General features: G+C 42.7%; 2 protein-coding genes and 1 long non-coding RNA gene across 3 annotated transcripts in view; 1 reads left to right on the top strand and 2 right to left on the bottom strand.

Annotated features, from left to right (window-relative positions):
• Positions 1 to 1,080: 1,080 nt before the first annotated feature.
• Positions 1,081 to 17,497, bottom strand: specc1la (sperm antigen with calponin homology and coiled-coil domains 1-like a). The gene is made up of 16 exons (XM_037098342.1): positions 17,358 to 17,497; positions 10,913 to 11,075; positions 10,691 to 10,829; positions 8,967 to 10,597; positions 8,354 to 8,561; positions 8,126 to 8,199; positions 7,350 to 7,525; positions 6,879 to 7,042; positions 6,487 to 6,605; positions 6,123 to 6,213; positions 5,483 to 5,572; positions 5,241 to 5,400; positions 4,840 to 4,942; positions 3,573 to 3,689; positions 3,405 to 3,464; positions 1,081 to 2,968 (listed from the first exon to the last, which is right to left on the bottom strand). Exons 2-16 carry the CDS (start codon positions 11,036 to 11,038, stop codon positions 2,879 to 2,881), a joined length of 3,348 nt encoding a protein of 1,115 aa, XP_036954237.1. The 5' UTR covers positions 11,039 to 11,075; positions 17,358 to 17,497; the 3' UTR covers positions 1,081 to 2,878.
• Positions 17,084 to 18,935, top strand: LOC119019597. Its single transcript, XR_005075100.1, has 2 exons — positions 17,084 to 17,218; positions 17,389 to 18,935. It is a non-coding gene; the product is annotated as an uncharacterized LOC119019597 (long non-coding RNA).
• The window catches only part of si:dkey-91m11.5 (PH_BCR_vertebrate and RhoGAP_Bcr domain-containing protein), a 34,443-nt gene continuing 32,905 nt past the window's right edge, over positions 18,657 to 20,194 (bottom strand). The window contains exon 23 of the mRNA XM_037098341.1: positions 18,657 to 20,143. Coding sequence (XP_036954236.1) covers positions 20,054 to 20,143 — 90 coding nt within the window. The 3' untranslated portion in view covers positions 18,657 to 20,053. The remainder of the gene's footprint in view (positions 20,144 to 20,194) is intronic.

Genomic DNA, 20,194 nt, shown 5'->3' with positions numbered 1-20,194 from the left:
GTCACAATTAATAGCCTATAAAACACTGAAATTTTTGAAACTGCAAAGTAACTAGTGACTGGATGCATCAAATGGATGTAGTGGACATGAAGTTTAAAGTAGCAGAAAAGACAAAATACACAAAATTGTGCTTAGGAGTGGTGCTTGAGTAAAATAGCATTGTTGGAAATGTTAACTGCAAATTAATATCTGTCCCAAATATCGGGTTTCAGTCTCCTTGATTTCTGATCATTGGAATTGGCCTTGAAAAAAGCCACATCGGCCGACCCCTAGCTTACATAATATCAAATCTGTCTTGTTAGGAGAACTTATAATTGCAAACAAATACTTAACATGCCCCTATAGTGTGTTATAAACCATGTTACATCTTTGTATAATGCTTATAAATACCAAACAGGCACAAGATTAACACTGCTGACTGAACTTGGACACATTAAATGACACTGTGTGCTATAAAGAATCTCTATCGTAATGTTAGTCATAGTAGGAACTTCAAAAAACTACCTGTCTAGCACAGCAGAAGTATCAACACACAAAATATGTCAATGGCACATATCACTGTCCTATCACTCACACTGTCCTATCACTCGTCTGTATTTTGTCATTTCCGTGCAATGAATGTTTTTTTGCAACATTTGCTGATGTTCAAGGGATAGTTTGACACTTTTGGGAAATACACTTATTTACTTTCTTGCCCAGTGATGAGAAGATCGATCTGTCATGTCATCTGTCAGGCTGCAGGTGAGATAAACTTAGCTGAGCATAAAGACTGGAAAAAAAGAGGGAGAACAGCTGACGTGGCCTGGTCTAGAGGTAACAAATCTGTCTGCCAGCGTCACTAAAGCTGCCTAAAAGGTGCACAATGTGAGAAACATAATCAGTGAGAGATTGTTTTTATGCCTCAACAAACTGAATAAATAAACTCACTTTGTTTCATGACTGAATAATCTAAAAAACAAACCAACCTCAAAGGAAAACACAATTTCATACTGTTTCGCTTTGTTTATATTTGGCGGACCCTGCCACCTTTCTAGCTTCAAACAGTGTTCTGGGGACCTTATTTTCCTCTCAGAGCTGCTTGTTTATTTAGTCATTGAAAACGTATCATTACCTCATTAATAATGTAAATAGTAAAATTCTGAGTTTGAATCTTCTCAAAAACTACATACTGCCCCTTTAACATGTTATATCTTGTTTGTTTCATTCCTTGATGCAACAAATTAGTTTTGGCTTTAGATAAAACGGGCTAGCTGTTTCCCTGTTTGTTTATGCTAAGCTAAGTTAACCAGTATTAATCTTCTCATCTAACTCTCTGCAACAAACCGATAAGTACATTTCCCAACAAGTCGAACTATAACTTTTGGACCCATTTGCAAGAAGAGCTGATTTTTGTGTCTTATTCCCACCTCATAAAAAACTGACACTTTGGGATTGTAGTATGAGTCTGCTGCCATCCCAATTGCCATCCCATTATTTGACGAGTTGGGAATGAGACTCAAAAATAAACTTCTATTAGAAATAGGTCCTTAAATGTGATGCTGCATTGAAATATAAAAGTGTGTCCTGACCCCGTCACTCGTCTCTGCCGGTTTCCAAAAACTTGAGTCCACGGGTGAGACACCATTTTACACTATAGTCTCTGATCCAAGCAGAACTAAAGTCTCAATCAAAACACATTTTATATTAAAAAAAAATTTCCCATGTTTCGGTTTGGATTAAATTTTACGTGCTCTATGTGCTCAATGAGAGAAGCCTAAGTGCAAGGTGGCAAATGCAGGCCTTAAAAATGCAAATACTCTCGTTTTGCAGTTTACCATTCAACTCCATACAATTCAAATGAATATCAGTCCACCCTAATAAATCTGTGAGTGAAAAATCTTCGTATGAGTGTGTTAGTGCTGCTTGACAAAATGTGTAGTAGTGGTGTAGCAATAGCATATTTCTGTGCTTGAGAAGCAAACAGTCGCTCAAGACCAGATGCTGATGTAGTTAGCTGTCTGCAGCATTGATCCGTCCTGATGACCAATTAGCCAGAAATCAACAATCAAAAGGCTCCGAAACACATTTGGCACTCTTCAAATCTTCAGTTTGACAAAGACACTGCCTCTGTGGAGGATTGGCCATTACAGAGAGCTCATATCCTGGTATCCTGCATCCAAACTCCCACAGGCACTTAATCCATTGAAATTGAGGCATCTGTATCGTACTGTAACATCTGGAAGACTTGGTGCAAAAAGGCTGTGTCTGTCTGAACTCCTTCCAGAGGGAATTTTCACGGCTGTGGGGGAATTCCAGCATCACCGATGATTGGTTTGTTACTCTGTAGAAGCTGATGTTTTCCACAAAGTATTCACAACTGGCAAAAGAAAATACATGTGACTATTTATGAAAATGACTCGTCTAGAACGCTGAGCGTCAGATTTGCAGGAATTCCCCCTTAACACCCTGAAAACCGGGTCAACCGTCAGGGAACGTTTGCCAGGAAAAGCCAGGTCGAAGGCACTGAGACTTTGTTTTTCCTGCTGCTCCTTCAGGCGTTAACTGAGGGCAAAGATGATCTACAGGATTTCATCGCTTGTCAGTTCATACTTGGTTCACCAGCGTTGCTTCTCGTCTAGTGTAACAGTAGATATACAGGCAAGCCCTCGGACTACAACTCTACACAAAGCATCTTCTACGCTGCGCCGGGAGGATGGAGTAGCTGGGTGTGTCCAACAAGGTTCTGGTCTGCCTTTAGTGTTGCTGAATACTGAGGATCGACATGCAGCGTGACTGGGTGAGGCGCGGGGGAGGGTGTCAGTGAGGTATAACAGTTGACCGTGGGGTTGCTGAGAGCTCAGGAGGGGCTTGCGTGGCTCCGATTGTGCTGCAGGTAAAGTCAGGTCTCAAAGTACTTGTAGATGGCAGTGACGTAAGTCATGACACTTTGCCAGTCCGGCCTCTCCGTGTGCACCATCTCATTTATGTCCTAGAACAGAGAAAGACAGAGTTTAGGAGCCTCACTCAAGTATCTTCCTCAAGGTCGTGCACTGCAGCGCTTTCGTTAAATTGGTTACAATTCTGAATCGACCTCTGTGTTACATATAGCCAGCCCATGCTGGACTATTTCTGGCTGAATGCAATGACTTCCTGGAGTCCTGTCATCACTGTGAGGAAGTCGCTAGTTTTTGTCCTGGAGGCAGAACTAGTCTTGCTTTTCCCTCCTTTACCAGTCTTAATGCTCCACTATGCTAACCAGCAGCTGGCTGTAGACTGAAGAATGTCCGTGGTACAAAAGCAAATACATTACAAGTGAGGGGGAGCATATCAGAGTTGTTTTCCCTCATACCTTCTTAAAACTAGGAGTTAAAACTTTTTACATTTTTTATTTCAATAAAATCATTTCAAACTGGAGTAAAGCTTACCAAAGTGCATTTGATGCCCACACTCTCTGCAGCCTGGAAAGCTAAGGTGAAGTTTCTCCTCTGAGAAGAGAAAGTCAAAGTCACACACAGGGAAACACTCAAACAACAGTAATGATGCAGTGGTAATGATGGCTTAGATGTTGGGGCTTTCCTGGGAGCTCTACTTGCCTTCTCCTGGCTGGTGAGCTCCTGGTAGGGGATGTGGGCAGGCAGGTAGGTGTGGAGCACCGCGCAGAAGGCCAGGCCATCATTCCAGCTGCTGCTGAAGTTTGTGATATCAATGTTCTGAAAATCAAAGCGACAATCCCTGTGAACTTTGATTCAACTCAACGGAACATTTACAATCCGGGACAAAAATCGATGGAAAACCAATTCCTGGGCCTCACCCGGCCAGACAGGATACAACATTTATCCCAGGCCATGAATGTCACTCCCAGCCAAGCTGCATTACAGGCTTTCACCATCCCTTTCAACAATAAACTGAGCACTTACAGAGCCATTTAAAATAATTTAAGCACAAAGAAGATCCTTATCACATTTCTCATATTTTCCACTATCACCTGTCCTCTGCAGGGATGACTGTGAATCTGTGATTTCAAACAACCACTAAGGTTAGACGCTAAAATCTCCTCAGTGTCACTACTATAACCTCAATAGTGGCCAATGACTCAGACAAACAATCATGTTTTCGTCAAACAGGTAATTACGAGATGTGTTAAATGTTGTGCACTTCCTGGAGAAGACCTGAGGTGCCATGGAGACCAAGAGAGGTAAACATCACTTCAATATGGCAAGTGAGTCTTGACACACATCGTCATTTTAGCACCACTCATTTCTAGGTCAATGCTTGGACATTTAATGTCTCAGCGCAGGTTTACATAAACAGTCTCCATCAAACCGCACTAAACTGACAGGAAAAGTCCAGGGAAGAGACACCCCTCAACTCAAGAGAGTTTAAGTTATAATCCTGAAGGTTTTCATGAAATTAAACCTTGTTTATGACCCTACTAACCCTATTTCCTAATTGTCAGCATCTTCTGACAACTAAATGTGAAATGTTACAGGGAGCGATGAAACAGGGAGCCGCCAGTGAGCTCATGCATGAAGGTAACCAAATCCTGCTTTTATGTGGCCAACATGAGATCAGATCGAGGATTCTCATGACATGATGGAAAAAGGCAGATTAGTAACTGACTTAAAACAATACAAGTTTGTCTGGTTACTCTGTAACTGGTGTGGAGAGGAACAGAAACATTTTTGGGCAGAGAAGCACTGGCTGTGTGATCAAGATGAAATGTGCAAAAGAAAGAAAAGGGCTGCACGTGCGTCTTGTATCTATGACAAAAATATCTTGACAGCCGTCGGTGTATGATGGACGGTGCACCTTTTCTCTGGGCAAGCGTCTGAGGCAGCTGATGGCAGGACAGGAACCTACCTGGTATCCCTCCGTCTTTTTCTGGCACCACTTTAGCAGAGCGTTTCTCTTAGAGCCTCCGTATTCTCTGGCCAGTGCTGACAGCGGGTCCTTTCTCTCTTCTCTGAAACACAAAAGAGACATATAAGCAAAAACTCTGCTACTGCTTTAAAAGATTTACTGAGTCGGTAAGGCAAACAGATGCAGCATGTTTGCTTAATGGGCAAGGGAAGCTGTCAAGAGACGTGTGTTCACAACTACAGTATGAAGAGGTGATGTCACACTGGCAACTGGCAGACTGACAAGTATGAAAGCAGAGACTTTAAGCTGTGAGCACAATTATTGCGTATAGGCAAATAAACCATCCAAGTTTTACCAGTGAGTACAACATAAAGGTGAGTCAGGGCCCCTGGAGGTAGTACCTTAGGCGGCTGCGTGCTGTGGGGGTGATGGAGGCAGTGGGAGAGGACGATGACAGGGAGAGCGGGGAGGAGGCAGCACTCATAGCCATCAGGGAGGTTGAGGAGGCTCCATCTGAAGCCGACATGTCCCTCTTTATCTCCTCACTGCTCCGCCGGGACACTGTTCAGGACAGTGGAGACGATTATCGATTCCATTCTTTGGCAACACACTAAGTTTGTAGAACTTAAGGAGCATCTCTAACCTGAAATTGACTTAGTGGAGTCCATGTTGGAGACCCTCTGGAGGGCAGACGGAGGCCGGCTAGCTGAGGTTCCCCTGAGAAGGTGCTCAGCTGTGGATACATCACAGTATTTACATCATATACAGTACGAGTGTTTCTATAAGGGGCCTCCTATGACGTAACAGGGTCAGTAAAGAGCCACATTCCAGCCCCTCGCAGTTCAGGGAATACCGGCAAATGAGGCTGCCTTGTCCGACAGGAAAACAATAAATCAGAGAAAAATAAATGGAACGATGGAGGCTATGGTCAGATCTGCACGTTCACATGAAACACTTGAACTCATTACTGGTGAGAATGAACTGGGGGGAAATTCTACAGCATGTGGTGGCTCATTATTTCCCTCTTATCATCCACTCGAGTGTTTTGATTAGCTTAAACATGATGTCAACATACAATAAAGTAGAACTAACTCGGAGCTCCAGGGTCTGGGGAAAAACTGCCTCATGAGAGCGGGCACAGTCTACTCCAGTTAATCATTAAGATGTGATGTAGAGGACAAAGTACCCTGGCCTTTGTGACCCATGTTTCACAGTATATTATCCTGTCCTTTCACAGATTTATATCTATATTTCAGAGAGTACTGTTGTGTAGACAGCCTCACCTGGCATGCTGATGTCTGTGTAGCTGGGCCTCTTATCACTGAGGGAGGAGAGTGGCTTGGTTGCTGACATAGACCCACTTATGGAGTGTCTCTGAAATGACAGAGCAAAAACACATTTATTCACTTATGGAAACTAATAATATTTCTCAGTTTATATTGTTACCTCATCAATACTGTAAACTTTAAAACTCTTCTCCAAAACAACATAGTGCCCCTTTAATAAAAGAAAAGCGCAATAAACCAAGAGGCTTAAAGAAAATCAAGTATCTCCTATTTTTTTGAGAGATATTTCTTTTATTGGTTTAGAAAATCGCCCCACTTCTTAAACAATTAACATAGTCATACAAAGCCTCTCCTCCTGTACCTGTATGGGTGAAACGGCTGCTGCTGGGGGCGTCTTCATGGGACTGGGGCTGAGGGGGGTGCGTGGTATCGGGGTAGCTGACGCTGTTGGAGTCACGGAGGTACCATTGGTAGGTGGACCTGTGTTAAGAGTGAGAAGGAACCAACACATTAAGCTCAGTGTGCTTCACACACTTGACCAAATACACTCCTGATGTCAAGGACTGCCTCATGGGTCTTGTTGTAAAAGTTCCTCCTGTGTAGATAAAAATGCTGAAATGTATGTAATTACTGCAAAAAAGAAAAAAAAGAATAAACATGCGTTTTCTTTGATAATCTGCTCTATCAAAAACTTATGGACAAGTTTAGGACAAGCAGCAACATTTAAAAGTGAGAAATTGAGGTTTATGGTACCTTGTGAGGCACTGTCGAAGCTCTTGATGAGTGTTTTGACGGTGGGAGACGGCTCCGAGGAGGTGGAGGATCGGCGGCTGAGACCCATCCCCTGTCTGAGCGCAGCCAGGTCCCTCTCCACCGCATTCATGTAGTTATACACTCTGCCTCTCTCCTCGTCCTGCCTGGAATACAAACAGTGCTTAACTAAGACAGTGTAGGAGCTCTGAGTGTACATGCTGTTTGTAGACACTGGTTTGAGAGAGGGGATGAATATGGTGACATCGTAATTGAAAAGAAACCAATGTATCATTTGTTCCGCAAAGGAAGTTTATCAACTGTGGGATTCATCAAAGATAAATGAATGCAAACACAGCTACTGAGCATCCAGGATCATAATCAAATAAGCGAAGTTAAATCTTCCCTCATTTTGTTTACAAACAGAAGACGGACGATGTCGGCGTAACCGTTGGGGCTCTCTGTGAGTCTTACTTGCGGCTCTTGACCTCGTCCAGCTCTTTGCTTAGTTTCTCGTTCTTCTCCTGGGCTTCCTGCAGCCGGCGCCGCAGATCTCCAATTTCTTCCTGTGCTTCGGACTTGATGTCATTAGCAATGACAACGGCTGTCTGCAGATCAGCCTGGAACTGACGCCACTCCATCGACTCTTCCTGCACAAACACACAGACAGACAGCAAGTTGAAAAATAATTTAGACTAAATGAACCACTAGATTATTCAGGCACTATTAATGATTTTTGTTTAGCCTTCAAAACAATCTGCAACATCTCACATGTGGTCAGTGTGTTTGCAGACATAAGCATTCATTCAGAGTCTTGTTCCTGGCCAGGTGATTAATGGAAGTCCAACATTCACTGTCCTTTTAGCTCTGCTTTTGTCTCCACCAACTCCTAGAGACATATCTGGATCTTAGGCTGATAGACGCTCAATCATGCTAAAGTGATTTGAGGTTGTAGGTACCTGTCAGACAGCCCTTCCCTTTGGCACAGCACTTCTGCAACCATATCACTTCTGTGTTCCTACGCACAAGCACCCCCCCCCAAGAAATTATACTGCAATAGAATATTTGCATTGGGTTTAACTAGTGGACAAATAAATGTACTCTCTGTCAATTACTGGCCTAATACCGCTGCTCCTTCATGTACTTCCCTTTCTTTCTTCTACTGTGCAGAAATAAAATTAAAACAAATAATTTCATGCATACTGTTTGAGCCCATCTGTCCTCAAGTCACTCTGCGCAGCAGTTCTTACCCTCAGTCTGCGGTGGAGAATCTTAATCTCTCTTTCCATGTCATGCTTCTGGTCCTGCAGCTTCTTCACAGAGTCTGAATTAGGAGGTGAATACACACTGGTGGTATTAATGCCAACAGGCCACAAAACAGACAGACTCAACACCACACATATCTAACTACTATTACATAAAGTTTGACAAACACTTGACAGTAAGCTATGGCCGCTATGTTTCACTTAAGATCTTACTCTCGAGGTCTGTGATGATGAGGTTGTCGTGGAGTTTAAGGGCTCGGTGCTGCTCCACCTCATCCTCCAGCTCAAAGATGGTTTCCTTCATGTCTGCGATCTCGGTCTCTTTCTCTTGCAGATCGATGCGCTGCTTGTCCAGCGTGCGCTCCTGCTCGGTCATCTGCTGCTGCACCTGCCCCTGGAAGTCCCTGTACTCCCTGTCCAGCTGGACACACAGGAGGAGGATTAACCATTTCTTTAACAAGCTAGCAGCTAATTAGCTGACTATTGTGTACCAGCAGTGTCATACTGTTTTTATCTATAGAGATATATTGGGTACCATGTCCTGACTGCATATCTGCACAGTAGTCATGTGCTTAGTGTTGTGGCACATGTACCACTTATTGCTAAATAGTAGACTCTGGAGACTTTTGTTTTCAAGGTCAAATCTGGCTCTGCTCCGTCATTAAAGACTTATAACTTATTTTGGTGCCCCAAAAACTCTTGCTCCAGTTCTGGCATCCTAGATTGAAGTTTAGGTCAATCACGTCAATTTAGAATCTTATAGTTCCAGGATAGTGATGCCCGGCTTGATTTTACATCACAGAGTCTCTCACAAGTTTTAACTTACCTTACTGAAAGTCTCCTGCAGTCGGGTAAGGTCACTGTGTGCTTGTTCCAGCTCCTCCTGCAACTTCGCCGCCTTGGCCTCAGCCTCTTCCTTCCCCAGACGGACGCCCTCCAGCAGCTGGCAGATGTCGTTTTTGTCCCCCGCGCTGTGAAGAGAGTACAGCTCGGCGACCCTCTGCCTCTCCTGGTCCAGCTGGGCTCTGCAGCGGTTCAGCTCCAACTGGTCGCTGCTCACAGCCGCCTTGTACTCCTCAACTGCAGCCGCCATGGCAACTCGGCCCTGTCTCTCTGACTCCATGATGCGCTCCATCTGGTGGTTCCTCTCCTTCAGCGCTCCGATCATCTCCTGGGCCTCAGCATTGTCCTGCTCAGCCATCTTCAGTGTGTTGGACAGATGTTGTTGAACCCCCAGCAGCTGCTCTCTCTCAAAGCGGGCATTGTCTGCCAGGTCTGAGTAACGCTGCTCCAGCTCCATGTAGCGGCCGCTCTTAATGTCCTCCTCCAGCACATACGATATGTGATGCTCATCCAGCAGAGAGCGCAGGTACTCGATCTGTCGGCCGTACAGCTCCAGCTTGTCGCTCTGCTGGCACAGGGAGTCCATGAGGATCACCTTCTCTTCACCCAGCCGCTCGTTCTCTCCGTTCAGCTCCTGAGTGATTTGCTGCAGGTCGGCCAGCTCCTGTAGCGTGGCCTGGAGCTCCTCGGCCGTGCTGTGGTGGTTCTCCTCCATCTGGTGGATGCGTTCTGTCAGGCAGGCCACCGACACCTCGCTGGCGTTGCCGCTGCTGCCCCTCCGCGAGCGCTCCCTGCTAGGTGCACATTCCGACTCAGATGAAGACGAAGCTCCGGAGGGGGCGTCCAAAGCATCGTCACTAGAGGTGACGGCCTGGTAGACTTCGCTGGATTCACTGTCGAGGTTGTCTGCAGAGCCTCCATGCTGGTGTCCTGTGAGCAGATCCTCCAAGGAGCCCGGGGCAGAGCCCTCCATTGAGGAGGTCAGTGTGCCTGTTCCTCCACCATCACTCTGCCCACTGCTGGCTGCCAGATCCGGGCTCAGGGAGGCGTAGTTGAACAGCTTGTCAGAGGCATCCAGCCTCTGCTCCAGAGAGAAGCCCAGCGCATTGAGCCGATCTTTCAGCATCCGGTTCTCACTCTTCAGCAGGTTGAGCTCCTCTCTGATGGCCTGGTTCTGCTCTTGTAAGAGGATCAGAGTGGACTCCACGTCAGCTGCTGTGATGGCTGAAACGTGGGGCTTCTCCTCCTCCCCAGCTTCTTCCTGCGGCGGTTCTTCCTTTCCTCCCAAACCAAGCTGGGCCCTCATGTCTCTCAGCTCACTGCGGAGATGGAGGATTTCCACATCTTTGCTTTTCGCCAAACCCAACAGGTCTTTTACTTTGGCCTCCAGAGCCACCTTATCACTGATCTGACCATCTGATTTGGACTTGCTCATACGACCCTCGGATTCTGCAAGGATCTGGCTGCGAGATCGCTTCCCTGCAGCCACATCACCTGCTACAGTCCCAGACACTGATTGCTTCTTATTGGCTGAGGTCCTTGATGTCCGTAGACGGTCTCGTGATGAATTTGGCTCCTTAGAAACCGAAGATGTTGTACGCTTAGATGAAGTACCTGGCGATACAGAAAAAGGCCATCCTTACATTTCCAGAAAAATAACATTCAGACAGATGAATTAAATATTTAAACATGGAATGTTAGAAGTACCTGACGTTGACTTTGGCTTGCTATCTAGATTGCTCGCTGTTGTCCCAATGGAGGCAGTCCTCTTGGTCTTGCTGACAGCATTATTTGATGCAGGATTCCCTCCGGCCATAGCTGCTAAAAGGTCATCATTGCTTTTCACCTAGAAGAACAAAATCCAATAAATTCACAACAATAAAATCATCTTTAACAGCTCTAGTTGGGCCATCACGTGCTGTGTCTTACCTTTGACAGAGCTGCTGTGGCGCTGGTCTTGGCTGCGGGCTTTCCGGTCCCAGCGGTAGCCACAGCCTCTGCCTTCCCTCGATCTCCGCTCGCCTTACCCACCGCTGGTCGGACCGACTTCTTCATACTGAGATCTCTGACGCCGATACATTTAAATCTCAATCTGTGCACACAGGAGGGAGGAATAAGGTAACATATGTCAGCATGCAGAGTGATAGCTCCAGTTTTCCATGGAGGAGGAATTCTTTCCACAGACGTTAATCCCAAAACACTGAGACCACACTTAACAGCAGAGCAGAGCACTTCTTGAAAATGTGCTTCTCTCCGTCTGTCTCTGTAATTTCAAGTTTATTCTAGATAGTTGGCGTTTGGGAGGGAGAGGATAATTTCACTGATTCCCCTAATCCCTGTAATGATACGTTCACAAAGATTATGCAGTTTTAAAATGTTTATTTATATTCACATCATGACACTTGGACACTAGTGTGGTACTTGCAATTTAAATAATTGTGTCCTCCCTGTAGTTACATTTGGTAGCTGTTAAGACAGCTGCAGGGGACCACCCCAGATACAGGAATGTAAGATAAACACTGAAATAGAGGCTTTCAAAGGCCAACCAGTATCTCCACTAGATGGCTCTCATGCGTTTGTAATAGTTCAGTCAGTTCAGAGTTTTACATCTCATCAAAATATCACTGAGGTAATAATATCAACTCTGTGTCAAGGGACGATCTGTAAGCACTTGGTCGTGTAACAGGGCGATACTGATTTAGGAAATTTCACACATCATCTTTTCTATGAAATATGACCGAGATTGTTCCTTCACAAAAACAGACTTCAATCAAACACATGTGTCCTTTTAAGGGACAAATCTTTCTCCGCATTCTCAGTATGAATAAATAGGCCAGTGGGGTTAACTTACTTTCAATTTCCATGCTTTTCAGAGACTTCAAAACTCTGACAAGGACGCGTTAAAAAAGGGGCACGTTGATGTTTTTGAAGAAGAAATTCAAACTCAGAATGTTAATATTAACAATTGAAATTAGGTAATGATACAAACTTGGAAATATTATTTCCATAACTGAACATTCAAGCTGTTCTCAGACGAAGATAAAGTCCCTAGAACAGTGTTTGAAGCTAGAAAGGTGGCAGGGTCCACCACAGCTAAACAAAGTAAACAGTACGAAGCTGTGTTGTCCTTTAAGAACAGTTTGTTTATTCTGTTTATTCAATCATGAAAGTGAGGAGAGTTTGTTTATTTAGACGTAAAAATTATTTCTCTTCTGATTAAAATATATTCCCCAAAATGACATAGGGCACCTTTAATCACTGTGTTTGCAGCTTTCTGTATATATTTATTTGTGGGAAGAATGTGCTTACAATCTACAATCAACTCCCCAGCACAAACAAGGGTCTGCAGGACAGGATTTTTCTAGCATTATGTAGAATAATCATCAAGACCAAAAAAGGGAAAAGTAGATTCCTTCACAGATCAAAGTGAAATATTTTTGCGCGGCCCGCAGTTACACAGCGTTACTGGGCAACCGATGTCTGATGCGCTAGATTTCATCTTACACTGCCAAGAAATCATTTAGTGCCATGTTTGTGCTCATCACCATTGCTCTATCTAAACAGCTTGATAACCCATAAAAAAATCCAAATTAAACATTTTAATGGGGGAAAATTCTGGAGTGTAAGTTGCTCTGCTGCATTTCACACTGTATATTGGATTAATCCTAGAAATTGTTTCATAAGAGGCACCTATAACTGTGATGAAGTTAATGAACTGATTTGATTTGGCAGCGACCAAGGTGTCGAAATTGGCTGCAATCATTGCAGAAAAGCTTTTGTAAAGCACAGAAGGCTTTATTCAGTAACATTCACATGTGCGTGCAAACCTGAAGCAAACCTGACTTGATGCCACGATAGCAAGGAAAGTGATTTGGGACACAGCTGGAGACAAAGAGTAAGTACTTTAGCACAGACTTGGATGACTTGGAGCTCTTTCTGCCCTAAGGCTCTTAAGAGGAAAAAGTGAGCTGAAGTTATTTACTGTTCACAGGAAATCCAGCTACAATCCATCTCTGAGTCAGACATCTGTTGTTTTCTTGAGCGCAAGTTTGTTGTTTGGATATGGAAATAAGGAGGGTTAAATATCAGCAGTAAATCAAACTTTAAATAGATCAGTGTGAGAAGCTGGTAGAAGGAGCAAAAATGTTTAGACAAAGCACTGCCTGAAACTTTTCCTTGAATCTAAGCTAAATAAATACACAAAAACCAGGACGAAGTAATATTTTAAAATGTGATGCAGCTGGAGCAGAGCGAGATCTGTACACAACAGCTCACATCTGATCCTGATACACCCCAAAGAATCTAAAATAACCTGTTACTAAACCACAACTGCACATTATTCCAAAGCAGATACTTTTCTAATAGATTTCAGCTGTGTTTCTTTGGTACAGGTGTTCCTTTAAATTAGTCATGTTGCACAAAATCTTCCACCGAAGGTCTCAGTGCGCTTCCACTTCAAGCACACTGAGACCTGAAGGTGGTTAATTTTTCCCCACAGAGACAATATTTTTTTTGCCTTCCTTATTATTTCTGTCAGCCTAGCCTTGGTCTCCAGTGACACAGAAAGTGACAAGCGTTTAGCTTCATGTAATTCATTTGACCAAACCACAAAAACACTGCCCTTTGCAAAGAGTTAGGAGGAGTCTGACTGGACTTGGAAGATAAAATTGTGTATTTGTCAAGTTGTGTAACAAGCTTGCAAAAACTGTTGTTCTTTTTAAAGTGCTACTTACAACCACAGAATACGTGTCGCATACCATCAGACGTCCAGATGTTTATGTGTGAGTTTACAAAGAGCCGCAAGCAAACAAAAGAAACAATCTTCCCTGCCCCATGTGGAGGAAATGGCAAATAATGTGTCTCAGCTGGTTCGACTACTTTTTCTGTACATCCACAGCCCCACAGGCCTCACCTTATTTGGAAGCTTCTTCATTACATGGCCATACTTTGGAGACATGAGAAAATACACAATCTCACAATTCAAACTACATGTTGCCCAGACCTTTGGAAAGGTTTTTGCTGTCTTCGCATGTCTTGTCAGAGAGTCTCATTTTTAACACAAACCTTTTTGGCACAAAGAAACAAAGATTATTCAAAATGTTTATCAGCACCACTGCAGCTGCGGGACTAATATTGGACTATGCCACGCCAGCTAGTAAGAAAAACATCTCCAGCTGAAGATAAAGGACAATCAATAAGACTCAGCTGGTTGTAGAAGATATCCTGACCCTTTTCAACCTTACCTGTCTTTGCATAGCTGACTCTATCCTGCCTGTGCGTGCGCCATAACACACGTTTTTCAGGGCATTTACCCCGAGTGCTGGCATGTGGACTCAACAACTAGCCAGCTTTCTGAATAGCTGAATGTGTGTCAAAGCAGATGTCTGAAACCGTGAGCTGCGAGCTGGAGTTCAGCTCTTTTCATTGGATCTGAATAGATATGGGATTGTCGGCTGGGGACCAAAAGTGCAGCTAAATGGGGCAGCTGCCTTCTCTTTCACTCTCTGATTTTGTGAAGCTAGTGCAGAGATATTTTAGTGTGCATCATTTTAATGACTCTCACGACATTAGTTCTGTATTAATCCATACAACACAAAGGTATGTTTTTTTCCTGCTTATAAAACGAACTGCTTTTTTTCCATCTGCAATTTGTCCTTTAAATTCTCTGGAGATGATTTTAATGTTTTATATTTATCAACATCTTCTATTTATTATAGATTATTCTATTACACTGAACTCCTTGGCATATTTTATTGTAATGGTCTCTTTTTTTATCAATTAGTCATCCATTTTTGTGTCTTTATGTTACTGTCTGTTTTAGTATTTGAGCAAGGCAAGCTGTTTCCCCTGTGGGATTAATGGAGTTGTCTGAATCTAAACAACATTACATACAACAACATCAGGCTGATTGTTCATGACAACATGATGTATTCTTGCTTAGATATAGATAAATCTTATTAACATAACAGAGAAGTGAGCCCATTGGGTTTGCATGCCAATAGCAAACATTTTCTTAAGAATTTCCATTCTCTTTCTCTTCTTATACCTACTCTCCACTAAATCTATTTGATTAATTCAGTTACTAGTTACTTTGAAGATTCAGATTATTCTGTGTTTTTTAGACTACTAATTGCGAGACGTTACCAATCAGATACTGTCTTGGATGGGATATAACCTAATATTTTATTTGCAATCTGACAGAGAAATCACAGACACTGATAATCAGAAAATGCTGAATGTCGCCCACCGCTGATAATTGCTCTAGCCCTAGTAGAAATATCCATCTCTGTTCATCGGCTGCTACGAGAGGAAGGAGACTGTCAATGGAATGATTTACATGTGCAAAACACACTCTGTGCTGCTCCTCAGTAGGCTACAACCCAGTAACACTTGTCCTCATTCAAATTAAAGAGCTACAGTATTTGATTTCAGTGTAAATTAATCCAGTGGATCTGATCCAAGGCTGACCGAAGGAACAAGTGCATGTAGTGTTCCTTCACAGACAGCTGAACAAAGCACGAGACCGGGACAGACGACGCAGAAGAAACAGTCTGCAAGGAAAAAGAGGTGGGGGTCGCAGATCTCTAGTAACTCATTAATACCCCTGCCCTGCTCTCCTTCCTTATTCATGCTTTAACTGCGGGGAGGCACTTCCTTCCCATAACATTAGCTTCCTGTGGTGGCGTCTCCAGTAAAAAACCCTACAAGGGGTGACTGTGTGTGCAAGGACAAGCAGGCACCAGTCTGCCTGAAACAGAGCAGACACTGTCAAACTCTGAATTTCACTTGCTGATATAGAACTCACTATTAATACACATGACAGTAACACAAAAGCTATGTAGCTGTGTAGCTTTCAGTCAAGTTATAGTCACCAATTTCCATATTTCTACTACTACTACTATGCTGATAATAGTATAAACAAGACCAACCACAGCTGCTGTGTCTAAGATAGATAGATGGATAGATACTTTATTGATCCCAAGCTGGGACATTAGTGTAGCAGCAGCATTACACACAGAGACAATAACAACACAATAAAATAAGAACAACCTAGACATATTAAATAGCAATAAAAATGTAATAAACAAAAATGGAGAGAAAGATTTACTGAGCTACGGTGCGTTTGGAAGTCATCACTCGCCTTCCACTTCAATAAACACACTATGTGGAAGAGTTATCATGCCTGGAACATTGAATAAGGTGAATCAAGTTTATCTAATTTAATCAAACTAAGCATGAGTTTGGCCTGACAGAAGAGTCTGTCTTGGAAATACATTTCTTCCTTTGCTTGGTGGCAAAGTTTCCAAGACTGCAGAGTTCCTCCCCCCCTAAAAAAATATTTTTCTAAAAAGAAAACCTATGATCTGGCACAGCCGAAAAGGAATATCCCATAAATAAATCTCCTGGGCATTGATTTAAGGAGTGGGCTGTGACATATTGCTCTTAGCAAAATCTTTCCAAGAAAGTTAGGAAACATCTGTGGTCATCTTTGTTTGAAAAAAAGAGGATGATTTAGTGAATATTGCGTTTAGGGCCGACCAAAAGCCACTGACAAGCTGCAACATCAGTTTGCTGTTGACTCTTCAGGGGGGATGGCAAATTTACATTGTTCTGGGCTACACCTACACTAGCAGCACCACGGCTAGCATTTGTCACAACAGTGTGTCATTAAACTACAAAACCACAAACTTTTCCAACCAAACCATTTGAGTAAAGACAGCTACCAGACTCTATGAATTAAAGAGACGTTGTTATTATCACTAAAGAGACGAATTGGCAACTTTAAACCCAGGGGATAACCCAGCTAGCTAGCTAGTTAGCTACAAGGTCAGGAACGCAGGGAATCTCTGTAATTTGACTTCCTGTTTGGACTTTCAAAACAAAGGCACCGCTAGACACGTAAGCACAACCCGGCAAGAAAAACCTTACTGGAGTTAAACGCAAATCTAATCTACATCTAAATTATCTATGAAAAAGGCTTCATACAGCAATATATATCTCAAACACAGTTAATATCAATGCACGTAAGACTGTGCATGACACAGAGACTATGTCAACACAACGTTTGGACTTATTTTGAAATAATTCATAGCATGCCTCCATGTTGTTTTTTCTACCTTGACAGATGGCAAAAAAGAAAATCTGTTTTCAGGGCTAAAACAATAATTATCATGTTATTTCAAACGAACAAAATGAACAGCGTGGGTCTGTGGAGTTAATGTAACTTCAGAGTTGGTTGGTGCATTTCTTTTCAGTCAGTTTATTCACCTCAGCTAAGAAAAGCTGAGGTTGCTAATGCTAGCGTCTCGCTAACAATGATAGCATAGCCGGCAAAAGACGTCGGTCTGTCAGTTAACTGGTAAAACATTCATACCTGAGGTTCTCCTGATTTTCCTGTGTGATAGGCTGACAGATGTCCGATGGATGTTCATTTGCGGGCGCTCACAGTTCACCAGTCCTCAACTTGAGACGGCAGGCAGGCAGCATCGGTTTCAGATGTCAGCCCCTTTCTGCTGGCAGCAGCCGGATGATCCTCTGTCCCCTCCTCTGGTTGCATCATCTCAGCATCCCCCCTCAGCACAGGAGACACCGTTTACTGCCTTCAGGGTGCTTCAGTGTCTCAAAATGAGTCCTGGAGCTGGACCAACAGTCTGCAGAGCTTCTAAAGCCAGTCTACATCTACAATCAGTGTGGAGGAAATGGGCATATAATGTCCAAGATACTGGGTAAACATGAGTGTCTGCAGATGAGTGTGTATTCCTTCTTCATTTCTAATCAATTTCAAACCTTTATTATTGTAAGACTATGAAGTTCTGTGAACGCATCATCACATCAGGAGAAAATGTAATAGCATAACATAATTTTTTTGTTTTTAATTTGGTTTATACTTGTGGTTGCTTGCTTGCCTTTAAAGGGCCACTGTGTTGTTCTGGAGAAGAAATGTAAACTCTTTACTATTTACGATATTTATGAGGGAATAATTAAGAGCAGACCAATCACAGGCCCTGACTGATATTCAGCATTTTCCGATTTTTGGTATCTGTAATTTTTCCGTGGGATTACTCTGATGCAGCATCCTCTCATACAATGTCCCGCTCACAACACTATCTGATTGGTAACACAACACAGGTCACAATTAATAGCGCATAATCACTGAATAATCTGAATCTGCAAAGTAATGAGTAATGTAATCAAAGCTAATGTAATCAAATAAATGTAGTGTAGAGTAAAAGAGCAGTAAAAGGAAATACTCAAGTAACGTACCTCAAAATTGGACTTAAGAGCAGTATTTGAGTGAATTGTACTCAAAATTCACTCGAAATTCTCACAAAGATTTTCATTTTTTCTGCAACTGAATATCAGTCCCAAATATTCACTCTCCTTGATTTGTAATAATTGGAATTGGCCCTCATCTTATGTTCTGCACTAGAGTACAATGACAACAGAGTATATGGAATCTCTTGAATCTTAAATCAGAGGCATCAGGGAGTGCCCACCAGGTAGAACAAACTCAGCATGCTGAGAGAACTCAGCCCACAGTACAGTATGAGTTTATCACATATTTTATAAAAGAGCACTGAAACACTGCTGAACATAGAAGTAAGAGTACTGAAAGATATTAAACCTCAAGTCTAAATAGGTTTTGTCTTGTAAGAAATGACACGTTGCAAGATTAATATTACCAAGTTTTATTTACATAAATCATACATACAAGACCTACAAGTCATTGCTCGTCCTAAGAACCACTAAGAGTTATTGCTTAATAATTTACATAGATCACAAGCCTTTAGGGTTATAGTTTGTGCTAACAAGTGTTTGAATACTTGAGGTGATTTGGAAAAAAGAATATTAATGCAAGCACAATGCGGTGTACTTTCACATGGCTTTAAAAGGTAGGTATGCTAGGTATGTATGTTGATGATACACTTGTTAATAAACCAGGAAATTTGGATATGAGTGACTGTGCTTCAACTGCCCTATTTGGAAACCTTTAGTGTTTCAGATCATCACTAGGTGTTCTTATTTCTACTGCAGTGTGGTTTTGTCCTTTACATGTTTACTACAGTTAAGGAAAGCAGGGAGTAACACATAAACAGCATCTTTAACTGAGTGAGACAAATCAGACAGAAGCCAAAAAACACTGTGGAATCAAAACATATGAGATATGGACAAAAGACAACTGTGAAATTAAAATGATACACAATCCGGTATACATTCCATGGGTGGAAGATTCAGGCCTCGCCTTTTCCTGGAATGACTTGCCTTTCACTTCTCTGTACCACCTCCAAAAAACAAAAGCACTCAAATCCACACGAACACTGGCTCGGACACCACCAGAGAGGCCATACAGCACGGGTAACAAAACACTTGAAACGCTTCGGTCAACATGCCTGCATGTTGCTGTGTGTTAACTACAGTTTTAAGTCTCGTACTTATATATTCTGTACAAAATTAAGAGTGTATGTGTGTGTAAACATTAGGGTAACTGAAATGTTTATTGGTCATCAGCAGGGAAACATTGGCACAGGTGAGCTTTCAACCAAGTCAAACATTTCCAGGGGAAAAAAAACAAAAACGTGTAAAGACACACAAAAAAAACATACGCCCATTTATCCAACCATCCATCCATCATCCATTCACAGAAACACATTGTATAAAACGCAACTACAGCAGAAAAACCCCTCTGTGAATATGGAGCTAATGTGCACAGTGACAGAACGGGGCAGTGGGAAACATGAAAAATTACAGTAAATAATGCTTTTTGTCATTTAAATTAAATTAAAAAGGAATGATATATTCTGTCCGTATATCATAAGGGTCTTTTTCTGACACAGCAGGTAAGCTTGGAAGTAAACAGAACACACACGCTTGTCACATCTTCAGCAGAAGCTTTGGTCATGGTGGCTGTTCTCTCCTTCACGTGTTGATGGTTCCACCTGGTGGCTACATGAAGCATCCTCTGAGTAAGCCAGCCAGCCATGGCAGCGCAGCAGCATCCACCACGTCAAGCAGCTAACATTCTGCCTCTGAACAGAACATTTATGAACATGTAGGTGCATGTTGTTCCTCTTATACTTCAGTAGAGAAGAGAAGGCTTTGACGTTTGCTGTCAGGTGTTGGAATGCTCTCCAGCTGAAGGAAGTAGAGAAGTACTTGCACCTACGGACACACAGAGAAGGTGATCAGACCCACACAAGTAGTCTAAAAGTC

This window comes from Acanthopagrus latus, chromosome 5 (genome assembly GCF_904848185.1).
Source record: "Acanthopagrus latus isolate v.2019 chromosome 5, fAcaLat1.1, whole genome shotgun sequence".
Lineage (NCBI taxonomy): Eukaryota > Metazoa > Chordata > Actinopteri > Spariformes > Sparidae > Acanthopagrus > Acanthopagrus latus.
This window is presented reverse-complemented; position numbering and strand designations above follow the sequence as displayed.